This window comes from Nelumbo nucifera, chromosome 1 (genome assembly GCF_055504915.1).
Source record: "Nelumbo nucifera cultivar China Antique chromosome 1, China Antique-T2T, whole genome shotgun sequence".
NCBI classification, from domain to species: Eukaryota; Viridiplantae; Streptophyta; class Magnoliopsida; order Proteales; family Nelumbonaceae; genus Nelumbo; species Nelumbo nucifera.
In genome coordinates this window covers 152,524,723-152,539,888 of record NC_142649.1, presented here as the reverse complement: position 1 = coordinate 152,539,888, position 15,166 = coordinate 152,524,723, and the positions used below count along the sequence as shown (strand labels likewise).

General features: G+C 36.0%; 1 protein-coding gene across 2 annotated transcripts in view; it reads left to right on the top strand.

The window, feature by feature from the left end:
- Nucleotides 1–11,171, top strand: part of LOC104589157 (protein LUTEIN DEFICIENT 5, chloroplastic-like) — a 34,492-nt gene extending 23,321 nt beyond the window's left edge. For both annotated transcript variants that reach the window (XM_010247378.3, XM_010247377.3), the window contains 4 exons: nucleotides 2,427–2,558; nucleotides 8,969–9,029; nucleotides 10,623–10,688; nucleotides 10,798–11,171. In XM_010247378.3, the coding sequence (XP_010245680.1) occupies nucleotides 2,427–2,558; nucleotides 8,969–9,029; nucleotides 10,623–10,688; nucleotides 10,798–11,028 (490 nt within the window). In that variant the 3' untranslated portion in view covers nucleotides 11,029–11,171. The remainder of the gene's footprint in view (nucleotides 1–2,426; nucleotides 2,559–8,968; nucleotides 9,030–10,622; nucleotides 10,689–10,797) is intronic.
- The last annotated feature ends 3,995 nt before the right edge of the window (nucleotides 11,172–15,166 follow it).

The following is a 15,166-nucleotide window of genomic DNA, read 5'->3' as shown; positions in this document are numbered from 1 at the left end:
AGAACCATCCTATTGATCCTATTTCACCATACATTGTGTCATCTTCAATGAAAGCAGGTTTTAGTCTTCTCCTTGGGCATGAACGCCTACGTTGGGAGTTACTGTTACTTCGTATCAGGTATATCCCTCACTTCCCTTTTGGTTTCAGATCTGGTCCGGTTTTGATTCAAGAATGAACCTTGAAAATGCAGTTTTCTAAATTAAGGAATATGATTCCCGGATAGGAGAGAAAGAAATTTTTTAAATTTCGCCCAACCTTCCTATAGGGTTCGGCCATCCATATGATGGATCTCCCATCCCTTCAACTACATGGGGTTGGTTACATGAATCCTTTTCTGCTATTCTACTCTATTCAGCTCCATATGCATTGTTAAATTATAGGCCTTCAAATCATTTCTCACTGCTTCAGCCATGTCCTTTTTGGCCTGCCCCTATCTCTTTCTAGACCCTTCAGCTTGCAACAGATCATTTCTTCTCACTAGTTCTGTAGATGTTTTTCTCTACACTTGACCAAACCATCTTAGTCCACTTTCCTTCATTTTTTCTTCTAATGGAGATACTCCTAAGTTCCTACAAATATGTTCATTTCTAATCTTTTCCTTCCTAGCTTTTCCACCTATCCATCTCAGTATTTGCATTTTTGCTACACTCAATAGATGCTAAATCTTTTAAGCCCCTAATATAGTGCCTCAAACTCCAAGGACCATCTGAACCATTTTTAATTCATTCAATGGCCACCTGAGACTGAGAGCCGATGCCCTGAAATCCCAAGGAATACATTGGCCCAAATGTAGTAGCGACTAGATCTTTGCTTAATCACAGTAAACAAAAAAAAGGCCAAAGTAAGAAAGGAGAATGCTCCCAGGCAGTGAGGTGAGGCAACTGAAAATGCACCAGTTGGACCCAGATTCCTGAGTTTTACGCTTTTTTGTATCTTCTGTATTTTCACAATCAGTAAGATATAGGTGGCATTCTAACCTAACTATATTTTGTTTGATTTCCATTAAATATGATCTTCCTCTCTCACAAGGGGTTCAAGGATCGGGCATAATCAGGGAACATGGACACAAGGGTGGGTTGTCTTGGTTTTGTGAAGGGTGGGTTTTCTTGGTTTTATTGATATAATTTTGTCTTTCTTGAAGGTACTTAATCACCATTATTGAAAATGCATCTTTCTCTCCTCTGTTCTTTTTTTTTTACTTAGAATATTTTTGTCTATAATACATAATATATCTCTTGGTTGCTTATAAAAAAGAAAAGAACAGAGGAGAGAAAATGCCTTGCACATTGGGTAAAAACCTTGAAAATCTTTCATGACTTCTCCTTTAGTGATATTTTGAGATCATGGAAGTGGCAAATTTGGCTCAAGAGAAGGAGAGTGATTATGGAATGGAGACCACCAACACCCATTGCTGTGAAACTAAGCTTTGATGGAAGCTTCTTGGTAAGTGAAGGAAGGGCTGGTTTAGGGGGTGTATTTCGAGATTCAGAAGGTGAGATACTAGCACTTTATTAGGGTCCTGTAGAGCAAGGAGATCCATTGACAGCAGAATTACTAGCTTTGCTTCAAGGGCTGAAATTCGCAAAAGTTGGGTTCAGATGCTAGAAGTGGAAGGAGACTCCCAGGTGGTTATTTCCTGGACAAAATTTCACTGCCAAACTCCTTGGGTTTACAGGCACAAGATCAGGGAAATTAAAAGCTTAACAAGGGAATCAGGTGTGACTTTTAAATGGGTGAGAAGAAATGCAAATGGCATGGCAGATGCTTTAACTAAACAGGGGGCAAATAGACAGAAATTATTTTGGGCTAAATTGTAAGGTTGGGTTTAGGGATTGCAGTCTAGTTGTATTTGGATAATCCTATGGAAGTGGGTAACTTACCCACAGAATTGCAACCTCGAGTTTAATAAATGTTGATTAAAATTTACCTTTGTGATAAAAAAAATGTCTTGCAATTTGAATAAAAAAATCACTGTACTTACATGACAAAATCGGATGATAAACTCCAGAAAATGGCAGGGAATAAGGACTTTTTCACTTCTCAGTGAAGTCAAATAACTGTTGTTTCCTTTAGTGATACTTCAAGTCCTTGCTTGAAGATGCCACGGTACTCAGTATATCCTCTTGTGGATATGGACAAATGATATCTTCATAAGAACTCCTTTCATGAGTTCCTTTTTCTTAACATTGTCTTTTTAGCAATTTGTGTAATATTCTTTTTAATTTTGGTACAATTTCAGGTAGACCAGATTACTTATTTTATTTTACCATAGGCATATGTTTGAGTACTTTATTCAGATCTTATAGTTAAAATATTTGCAGTATATTTACCCGAGAACTAAATTTATAAATTACAGTATTCTTATGTCATTGCTTTAATCTGAGCACAATGTTGAAGTTATATTATGCATTATGTTCATTGGCAGGGGTGAAGATATTTTTATTTCTGTTTGGAACTTGCACCGATGCCCTGATCATTGGGTTGAAGCAGATAAGTTCAATCCTGAAAGGTGGCCCCTAGATGGACCAAATCCTAATGAGATCAACCAAGATTTCAGGTTATTTTCAACTAGTTGCAATTTTGCATTATTAAGGCATTCTTTATGCTGGTCAGATGTTTGTGGTTTTCTCTTTCTCTATTCCTTATGTTGGTTGGTTTTACTTCTTGTGTTGGTCCTTTTTTGTGATATTTTATTTGCTTTAACTTCTTTACCTTTCCAGTTGGTTCATTATGCTAATTGGAAAACAAGAAAAAAAAAGGAAAAACAGTGAATGCTGCAAAAAACAATGAATATTTCTACATGCCTGAGTATCTTATGTTGCTACTTTTCTTAGGCTTCTTGACGCTGTAAAGTACATAGAATTTGTGCATCTTGGGACAATTATTTAGATGCCAACTTATAAGCATGTCACAAATGCAATTTTTTAAAATAACTATTGAGGAGTTGCTTCAAAATCTACAAACTCTTTAAGTTTTGATTGAAAATAGAAAATCCGGAAACCCTGTTAGACTTTAAAATCATTCCATTACATTTTTCTTTAACAAAAAGGGAGAAAGAAAAATATGCAAGATTTTTCTGACTTTCTTTCCATAAAGGGCATTCAAAGGCCTTTAAGACTTGAACCTACATTCTCATGCTTGTTAGCCCAAGATTTTACCATTGCACCAATCAATGGCTCCTGAAAACTAATTCCTTTCCATGAAGGAACTAATTCTAGTCATGACTTCACTAAGATAGAAAATTTTAGCAATTCACATTCGCAGGAAGTAAGGAACTCAATATTATAAATAAGCACCTCATCACAATCACACTAGTACCCTTGAAAGGAAAGCGGATAATCTGTAAAGCCATCAAGGTCAACATGGATCATCATCATCATTATCATCCAACCCTTGTCCCAACTATATGGGGCCGACTACATGAATCCTGTTTCACCATTCCATTCTGTTTAGTGCTATACCCATCATTAAATAATGAGCACTTAGATTGTTTCTTACAACTTCATTCCATGTCCTTTTTTATCTGCACCTAGTCCTTCTAGCCACTTCAACTTCCAAGAAATCTTCCTGTGGGTGTTGTAGATGGTCTTCTTATGAATGTCAACATGGATGATCCTTTTTTTTCCTTATTAATTCTTTTTAAGTTTTTGACAATTTAGAAAAATCTAAGAAAATTATGGCATAACCTAAGTTTTCTAAATGTGGTTACGGTATATTGACCCTCAAGACCTCAATTATTAGTCTATTTTGTTGAATCCATTCTTTAACTCCCCCTTTGTTGAAACACCATTTGGATAAAACCATGTTCCCCTTGCTATAAGCAATGGAATATAACAATTAACAAAATAGGTAGCTCATTAAGGCCATTGTTTCAATTATTAGCAGTATTAGTAGTGTTAAAAATAATGCGTACCTTCATAGAGTTAGACCTACTGAAGTAAAAAGAGGCACTAAATAAGATGAAGAAGAGAAAGGCTTTAGGACTTTATGGGATTCCAATAGAAATGTGAAAAGGTATGGGAGAGGTAGGCTTGTTATGGCTAACTAGCCTATTTAATAAGATAGTAAAAGAAAAGAGGATGTTTGATGATTGGAGAAATAACAGTATGGTGCCTATATTTAAGAGCGAAGGTGATATACAAAGTTGTAATTACTATTGGGGGATTAAACTCATGAGCCACATTAGGAAACTTTGGAAGAGAATAATTTAACAAAGATTACAACTTGAAAATATATCAGAGAACCAATTTGGCTTTATGCCAAGGAGATCAACCATGGAAGCTATATTTCTTTTGAGACGATTGATAGAAAAGTTTAGAGAAAAGAAGAAGGATTTCCATATAGTGTTCATTGATCTGGAAAAGGCTTATGATAGAATTCCTAGAGAAATAATATGGTAGGTCTTGGAAGAGAAAGGGATTCAAAATAGGTATATAGACCTAATTAAGGATATATATGAGAGGACAAAACCAATGTTAGAACACCAATGGGAGAGAATGTCAACCAGCAAGAAAGAGAATGGTAAACCAAGATATGAAGAAAAGAGAAAGCACCAAGATTTAACGCGGTTCAGCTCTATAGCCTACATCCATGGGAAGAGAGGGAAAACATCCACTTCGGGAATAAGAGATACAAGACTTACCTCTCTTCAGACTCACAACAAAATGTTCGTTCTCACTCAACCCTAATCCCACATAACCAATGGCTTAAATAAACAAAAGACCAAATTATATCAGAATTTCACACAAGCCCCTCTTCCTCCCATAAATACATACAAGTACCCTAAATTTATCAACATTACTAATCTACCCTAAGAACCTCCAATAGAAACTTCAGACTTTACTGTTACGATGGGTCTTTGCCAAGGTTCAGCACTTAACCCTTATCTGTTTGCATTTATCATAGATGAATTAACTAAACATATTTAGGAAGAAGTTCCATGGTGCATGTTATTTACGGATGGCATTGTTTTAATTGATGAACATAATGAAGGATTAAATACAAAATTAAGCTTATGTACAAATATCCTAGAAACAAGAGGTTTAAAAATAAGTAGGACTAAAATAGAGTATATGGCATATAATTTAGTAATAATAGGAGTGTAAATCAGGATACACTTAGGATTGGAGACCAAGAGATAACTCAATACGACCATTTCCAGTACCTTGGTTCAATAATTCATAACAAGGGAGAGATTGAAGAGGGTGTTACCGGAATAATTAAAGCAGGTTGGGCAAAATGGAGGGGTGCATAGACTTTTGTGCAATACAAGAATACCACTTAGATTAAAAGGAAATTTCTATAAAATAGTTGTAAGGCTAACTATATTGTATGGAACAAAGTGTTGGGCAGACAAGAATCAACTTGTTCAGAAAATGAGTGTGGTAGAAAGGTGAATACTAAGATGGATGAGTGGGAAAACTGGAAAGGATAGGATCAGGAATGAAGCCACCTTTAGAAACCTAGGAGTAGCTCTAATAAGTGATAAAATGAGATAGATAGATAGATAGATAGATAGATAGAGAGAGAGAGAGAGAGAGAGAGAGTAGACTAAGATGGTTTGGTCACATGCATAGAAAGACTGTCAACAGCTCCAGTTAGAAGAAGTGATTTGTTACAAGTGGAAGAGGATATAAGAGCTAGGGATAGACCAAAAAGGACATGGGTAGAAGTAGTAAGAAATTATTTAAGCACTAATAATTTAACAATGGATACGGCTTTAAATAGAATAGATTGGTGAAACAGGATCATGTAGCTGACCCCATATAGTTGGGATAAGGCACGAATGATGATGATGATGAGTTTACCCTAACAGCCCCTATTCTTGTTTGGCTTATATTAGAATATTTTGATTAAATTACACCAGTGCCAATTTAACTGTAAGCTCATTATGTAAGGCTATCGTCCACACCACTTCATTATTTAGCTCTATTTGAGTACAAAGCTCTTTATTTATTTTCTCAACATTGTAATAGGTTGATAATTAAGACCGTGCCATGAAAATTTAAAGTTAACATTTCAAGATCAGTCTCCATGTTAGGTTGTATACTCCGAAATATTGATTGGAGTTCCCACATAACACCTCTCATCTTTATTATGGTTCTATTTTTATCATTTCAAATAAATGAGTAATATGTCCTGTTATCTCTGGATTTGAGGAAATTTTTGAATTACAAATAAAATTCATTATAAGATCCTTAGTTCAATTTGTTGCATATTGTAGCTTCTTTCAGATGTTTGGACACCACTCATTTATCCCACTGGTTATTCTTCCCAAGTCATGTTGCAAAATAATTCATCCTACAAGCATGTTCTTGCTATTATTCTTTTAAATTCTGTAGGAAGGGTCAGGATCCATCATATGGATGGTCGAACCATGCTGAATGGATGGGCAAAATTTAAAAAACTTCCTAATCCTCCCGAGAATTGAATTCCTTATATTTTGAAAAAATACATTTTTCAGGATCAGTCTTGCACTAAACCGGACCAGATTTGAAACCAAACAAAGAGGGAGATGTATACCTGATACGGATACCACAAACGTAGATCCCAAGGTGGGAGTTCACACCCAAATCAGTCCTAAAACCAGCCTCCACTGAAGATGGCGCAGTGTATTCTTGAAACCGGTTCAGCAACACAGTTTTCAGCAAAACTGCAACCCAACTACTTGGGTCGAATTGGGGAAAGTGAGCACGAAATTCCTCTGGATTTTTCTAGCAAAAATCAGAGGAAAAAATGATCTATATCAGTCCCAAATAAGTTGTAGTCGAATTAGGCTTTCTTGGAAGACAAAAGAAGAAGAGAAAGAGCAGAATTGAGAGGAGTTCTTGATCAGTTCGCCCTCTTCTTCTTTTATCTCATTATGGAGCACTTCTCCTAATCAAATTAGGAGATTATCCAAATCTAATTTGGATCTGGACTCTATTAAGAGATAAGCCTTATCCTCTTAAGAGGATAGGTGCTCCATACCCATTTCCAAACCCAAGATTCGCCCCATGTCACGACAACTTAAGTTATCATGTGACAGCTTAATTAATCATATTAATTATGGGCTTTAGGCCCATCAGCTATAAGGCTCACGACCCAAGGATGTTGCATGGCCAACTTAGGCCTGATTTGTATGGCGTGGGACCCCACAATGACCTCACATAAGTCCACATGGGTTCAACCCAACCTTTGTGAAAAGGCTTGGCCGAATTCACTGCTAAAGGCAGTAAACCCTTGAGCACATCACTATGGACTCAATATGGGCCCAACATTTACACTTAAATGATCTTTGAATTCATCCATCCTATGAAGACCCAAGGATAATGGACTTAAGTAAGATAGAGCCCATCAGGTAAATCAGCCCTTAATGGTTTGTTACGCTTAAACTCTCGGCCCATAATGATCAAACACTGCTCGACAAGGAAGGACCTCTTCCCTGGCTGCAAGGTGCAATGTTACACTTCCTGCTCGGATGGATCCTGGGAATTAAAACCTTTTGCAAACATTTTTCTATAAAACATAATATATATATATATATATATCATATAAATATATTTTGCAAAACCAAATCTCAAACACAGTTGAAATCCACTGTCAGCAGTTTAGGTTTCCACTAGAGAGAGTGTAAACCCTATCATTCACTTTATCCGACAAAGGGGCCGATCTTATCACTATGATCACCCACTCAGACAGCCCAATCCAACATACCCAGGTTTTGACCCTGAATGGATCTCACTAATTGGCATATCAAAGACAACCCAATCCAACACCTAGTGCAGTACCATAATCAAGTCTAGGGGTTATTTGTAACTTTTCAGTTTTGCCCATCAATCTCCAAGGTTCAGGGCATAACTGGAAAATGGTTCGGGTTCAGTGTTTCAACCAAACACACACTGCATGGTTCGAGTTCAGTGTCAGCCTTGGCAGGATAAACTCCCCAAGTCTATCCAACGGCTAAGAACATTTTAAACTAACACGAGTCTCATTAGTGTCCAATTTAAGGGGTAATTTCATAGAAACATACCAATATTAACATGAAACAATAATGTACTTTTATTCATTTACAATAAATGTATATGGACATCGATCTGATTGGAGCTAAGGGCATACACTGTCTAACAAATTCCAGATCCAATTTTAGGCAAGGAAATAACATTCCAAAAGATGGCATAATTTGTCTGTTCATGACTGATTACGACTGAAAGGAAAGAAGTAAAAAATGAATAAGATCTTTTGAATTTCTTCTAGTATGTTCTTTAATAAATAAAGTTTCCACTTCAAGCACGCTTTTGAATTCATTGTTGATTTAAGGCGCAGTCAATGCCAAATAACTTTGATATCATAAGACAAGTGGGCTGTTATGAATCAATTAGATTCAGGTAATTCTGGAACACTGCAAAATGCATACAACAGTGGGCAGCTTCACTGAATAAAAGTTAAAAACACATTTCTGGATAGTTCACTCTTGATGTATTTAGCATAGAAAGTTTAGATTATGCATTAAATTTTGAACTTATTCCACATGGGCTTTTTTGTCTTTCTGCAAACATCTATTCTTCTGGTAGCAAAGCAACAAAAAGGAATCTCACTGTTGAGAAGCGGGCTTAGCTACTTCCCCTTTCTTTTCTTTATTATTTTAGTAACCTGTTGGTCTTACTGTTATTGGGCCATGAGCCTTCTTCTTCTTCCATGATCATTAGTTTTTAATTTATTTTCTTATTATTATTGTTGATTTCCATGGCAAGTCTCACTATATACTTTTCTTGGTTACCTTCAATCTTAATTAAATATTTGTAGTACTTAGTAGTCTTTTAGATGTGAAGCTAATCATCTTTAGACACTACCATTATTTTTTCGTGTCATCATCATCATTACTGTTTATGTTTTGTATTTTCATGTTTAAACTTTGACCATATCAGTACCAAAAAAAAAAAAAAAACTTTGACCATATCCATCACATCAGCATTTTTCCTTTCTCAGTTATTTGCCCTTCGGTGGAGGACCACGCAAATGTGTAGGGGATATGTTTGCTTCATTTGAGGTAATCCTATTAAGCACCACAGAAATTTATGAGCAATAATTTATGGTTCAGTCACGGATGCCAAATGGGGCATGCATTCATATATGCTTGTTAAAGAATTTGAAAAATCAAATCTACTCACCAGCAAAAAGGTGGTGGTGTGCCGTCTTATATTTTCATTCTTCTGAATACAATACTTTCCTTGTATCAACTTTCAAAAAGATTGGAGCATGTGTTCATTCATTTCATTATATACTTGAATTGTAGATTACAAAATGACAATAGTGCCCCCATAAGTCAAAGTATCTCTCTATTCTCTAAATATTATGCTATGTAATATATAATATATTATATATGCACATTATTATACAATATGATATATGCTATATATTGTAGGAAGTAGAGAAAGATACTACTAACAAGTGAACAAGTTAGAAAGTAAAAGCAAGAAAAGGAAGTGAACTCCATGTAAAAAATAATTTTAGTTAGTCACGCATACACACCTAAAGAGATGCCCCAGCCTGATCCATCTGGGCTCAGTGCATGTGCATGTGATAAAGATTTCCCCACAGCCCTCCAAGCATGGGAGCCAGCATGTATGTAGACTCCCCATTTGGTTCCCTACCCAAGGGGAGCCAATTCCTACTGATGAGCTCAATGAGCTTCGAGTTCCTATTCCATGTGGGGCTCAAGGAAAAGTACAAGAAACTAAAAACTTCAAAACAATTAGAGGGAGATTTAAATTTTAGCTCAAAACAAGGTGCATGAGCGAGCATGTGTAAGTATGTAGTGGTTGCAGAGCATGTATACATGCATATGTATATTTTTGTGAATGCTAGAATGTATCATGTGTGTGTAACTGTGTACAGGTACAACTGTAATACAGTAATATATAGGACTGGACATAAGTAAGAAACAGAGGGGTAAAATGATGTTGAAAGAGAAAGATCAAGCCGTCAAGGTGACATTTTCTTTTACTTTTTTGTTGGGAGCTGAGGGAGCAAGCAAGAATTGGGATCTGCTCCTCACACAGGGTGCCTCACAGGCACATCCCACCGTGCATTGGGAACATCTCCCATAAATAATAACACACAAGTACGGCAGATGTTCCCAATGTACAGTGGGATGTGCTTGTGAGATCATTGTGAGGCGCCATGTATGAGGAGCAGATCCGGTCTCAGCAAGCAAGAGTTGAAAAGGTGTATTTGTTTTCCCCTTTTGTCCCACCTTGAAAAGGTAAGGAAAAAAAGGTAGGCATGCTTGGTGGTACACCCTATTCTCACAACTTCACGACCTAGTTGTTATGTAGCCTCAAGTAACAGGATTACCAATGCTTTTGATTAAAAAACTAGGGATACTGATGACATTGTGGCATCAAATTCATTCAAATAGTTGTCTATAAACAAAAGGAGCAAAATTCTTTGACACATGATACTGGTTTATCTTGAAAACATTAACTGATCATAAATGTTTATCAAGAATGGATTCACAAAGCTGTAATTTTCAGATCCTAATTCCAAAAACGTGAGTTAAGACATCCCCCAGGCTTTATATTCAGGAGTTAAATATTCAACTATCAAAAAAAAGGAGTTAAATATTCAACTTGTTTTGCAGACTGTGGTTGCACTTTCAATGCTTGTTCGTAGATTTAACTTTCAAATAGCCGTTGGGGCACCCCCAGTAAGTTTCTCTCTTCTACATTTCCTCTACTGAGCAGAGAAATCTAAATTCCTTAATAGGACGATTTACAAAGCAAAGTGAACAAATAAAAAAAGAACATACATTACAGGTTGAGATGACAACAGGAGCAACCATTCACACAACTGAGGGGTTGAAGATGACAGTTACCCGAAGAACAAAGCCTCCTATTATTCCTACCTTGGTAACATCTGTTGTAAAAGGGGATGACAGTAGTCCTCTTAAGGAGCCATCTCCAACTATGGCATCATCATCTATGGGCATTTTAGAAGCTGACCAGCAATATGATCAGCAAGGTCAGATTTCTCCAGCTCATTCCTAATAAATATTGATTGTCAGGTTTTACCTACAGAGCATCAGATTTATGAATTGTAAATTATTTGTAAACGGATAGTTATAAAAAAAAAAATATATGTATCATATTTCTCAAGCAATTAATTCCTTATTGTGAGGGCTTTATTTTTACTCTTGCATTTTGTTTTCTTTCTGATTTTCTCTTTTTGGCGACAACTGATGAGATGTGTTGAGGGAAGAAAGGGAGCACAAGTTATTTGTCAACAAGGAAGGACAAAAATAGTCCTTTCCTCATGAATGTTCAGTTCATTTCTGGTGGTTGTTAACTTGTTATTCATATGATATTATTCCTATTGCTAAAGTTGCATCAAAATGATTTTGGAAAGATTGAAATAAATTTCGGGGTCGTTTGGCAAGTCTTTTTTGATAGATCTTTTGGAAGCTCTGACAGTCAAAAGAGGATGTTAGCTTTTGCTTCAAGATCTTAGCAGTTTGAAGGCTGGTTGGTTAAGGTGCATTTGTTTGTGCATCTTTCCCGTGAAGACGAGTTGAAAAAAAGGCAAAAAACTCCATTTGGAGTTTCTCGAAAATAGCCCGAAATTGGCTTTCACGCCTTTTTAGGGCTGTGGCTTTCAGAAACTAGATCTTTTTCCAACCAAACAGGAAAAACCAAAACGTGGATTGTCGAGCTTCTAAAAAGTCGACAGCCCGTGCAAGAAGACACGCGAAACGGGGCCTTACTCTGCTTGCAAGCCTAACAAGGCTTAAGAACAGGAGCCTAAGCTACCTGCTAGTCTTCTGCAGAGAAAACACAAGAGCCTGAGCTCATGGGAGAACCTAGACATCTGGTGCATACAGTCAAACTTCTCAAGAGACCAAATGCAGAATTTGTTTCCACATTTAATGGCTGAACTGAATGACTTGTTGCTTTGTATTTTAGTTGGAGGTTTAAACCTCCTTAACGGATGAATCTGAAGTTGGGTTGATTACTAAATCCTCAAATGTTTTATTATTTAATTCTTTATTCGCTAAAATACAAGGTAATAAGCCATTTAGTTGAGCCACTTCAGCCGTTATTAAAAACAGCCCCTGAGACTGCATTTTGTCATGGTGTTCATCTGCTGTTGCATTTAAATAGCATTTAGTTTATGGGCAAAATCATGTTTCTTATGCCTACTTATGTAAAAACACCAACACAATGTGGTCTCTACAATTTTGTATTGGGGCGATTATAAAAAACATCAATTTGACGTTCCTACAATTTGGTGTCATTCCACGTTTCCAACCATAATCGTTGTATCGTCCCGACAAGGGAGAAGATTAGCTGAACGCTTTAGCTGTTCAGCAGGCTGTGAAACCAACAATAGTCTGGGGCCCATGTATTTTATTACTGAGCGTGGAGCGCTATCATTGCTTTCACAACTCCGCGCTACTGAGCCAAATTCCCACAGAGCCCAATAGGAAAAATCCTTAACTTCCCCTATGGTTTTTGACAAATACAAAAACCTCTGCCTTTCTAAAGAAGACACTGACCTCCTGAGCTTTGACAATTTTACATGGTCTGGTTTTGAATTTTTAGTGTGAACTAACAACTTGAGCTTAGCCTGAATGGCAAGCTCAACCTAAGGGCATCAAATTTCGGTATGAGCTGACAATTTAGGCTCAGTTTGGAAACAGTACAAATATAAATTTGTAGAGTGCAAAACCTTGTATTTTGTATTATTTTATATGCATTTGGACTGTGCATATTTGTATTTGTACTCCTTCCAAATTGAGCCTCAAGAAAAACCTGGCCCAAAACGCCTGGCATGCACCCCTACCTCTATGGCAAGACAAAAAACACCCCTATATTTATTCTGCCTCAGTTGCTATTAATTATTAGGGGTACTCATAAAAAACTGAAAAATCAAAAAACTAAAGTGCACTGAGAAAATTGAACAAAAAAATGTAGTTAATCAAATTGATCTATTTGGTATTTCTGAAAAATCGAAGGAACGGTTCGATTTTCGGTTAACCTATAAAAAACCAATGGTTAACTGGACTAATCGATATATGTATTTATATGTATATTATATATTTTTTAATGTATTTATCTCACATATAATCTATATATTATATATAAGTATATACATATATTATATATATATATATATCTATAGTATTAATAATATAATATGCATATTTATAATATATGTATAAATATAAAAAACCAAAAAATTGAAGAACCAAACTGATTAAAAACTGGAACCGGTTAACCAATGGTATTGGTTTAGTTTCAATTGGAGATATGCAAAAACTGGTAGGACTGGTTCGATTTCAAAAAATCCTCCAGGGTTTGGTTAACCGAACCTTGAGCACCCCTATCAATTATGTAACCACACATGACATCAAAGTTTTGCAAATATCTAGATAGTACCCCTATTTAGCTTGACTTTAAATCAAATGGACCAAAATGTCCATTGTGGTTTATCTAGTCCGATTATGAAAAAGAGTATGATACCTTAAAAACTTATTATCAGTCAACCAATATCATCATAGTAGTAGCCAATCAGAAGACTGGATCTCCTCCCAACAAAAAAACCATTCCAACATGATCTATGTCCACACATCTCAAAAAGTATTCATCCAAGTTCACATGGATTGGTTGGTGGAAGTTCTCTACTTCTCTTGGTACCATACCTTTCTAGCATCATAGATATCGTTTTATGTTCACTAACTAAGCCTTGTAGAGATTTTGAAACTCTTGGTTTGGCTAAGAATAGAGGTTGGAGTAAGCTGGTTGTTCTCTCGGATGCAAAGAACTTGGTGGAAACCGTTCAAAGATCTTCAGATGCCTCTGAGTGGCATAATGATTTTTTGGTGGACAAAGTTTCTAGTTTAGTTTCCTGTTTTAACCTTGTAAGGCTTTTGTATATCCCAAGGTCCTTTGTTAGGCCTGCCTATTTAGGCCATGTTTTGAACTAGTGCTGTTTTTCAAGGGTTTTTTTTTTTTTTTTAGAATGTGTTTTATCAAAAAACGCTTTTTTGGACCATTGCTAGTTGCTACCACATAGGCGTTTTTCAATGCCACATCAGCATACTGTTGATAGCAAGAATAAAAAATGAAAAAACATAAAAATTTGATATTTTCTCAGACTATACCATTCCCGATTTTTAAGACGTGGTGTGAGAAAACTTTTTTATTTGAAAAAAAAAAGTATAACCAAACATTCAAGCATAGTCTGAAAAAACGGATTTCAGACATGGCATTGAAGTGACACCATTTTTCAAGAAAACAGCATTGGTTCCAAAGACTGGCTTAGCATTAGTGGTTCAGAAGGCTGAACTGTTAGATGTGTTTTGGGCCTCTGGCATTTGGGGTCCTTCCCCCGTTGGACATTATGTTGTGTTTACCTTATTTTCTCTACCTTTTCTTTCAAATCAAACATAGCCTTAATGGCTGTCTGGATCTGCTCCTCACAGCATGTCCTGGCCACACATTGAGAATAACTCCCATATTTGTATTTATTATTCATATGGGGAGATGTTTTATTTCCAATACATGATGGGATGCGGCTGTAAGGTCCGGTGTGAGGAACATATCCCAATTCTTTTTTTGGCTTTGTTAGTAGTTTGTTTCACTTGTCAAAAGCTTTGTGTTTGATTTGACAAAGAATGAGAGAGAGAGAGAGTGAGAGAGGGGCAAAGAGGTGAGATGAGATTTAGTCTCACAAAATGGTACTTGCACTTAGGGGTGTTCACATTAAATGTTAAACCGATCAAACCGACCAAACCAGCCCGACCCAACTTGAGTTGGTCAGTTTTTCAAAACCACCGGTCGGTTTCAGTTTGTATGAGAAAATAAACCGACAACTTGGTTTGGAACCGAAGAGATCCTATATGTTTAAGTAATTATTAATTAGTCCCTACCCTATGGGTTAAATGTTGATATATTTTATTTTTGTTTTGTTTGAACTTTGAAAAAAAAAATTGGTTATTTATGATAAAAACTAGAAAGCAAAACCAATACAAATATAATAAAATGGTACAATATTTAATTCAGCTTTTTATAAATTTAAATATATGTTGACAAAAAAATCAGTTTTGCATAAAAAAACTAATCGATTTAAATATATATTTTGATTTTGCATAAAAACTAAAAAGAAATAAACTTAAATATAAATAGA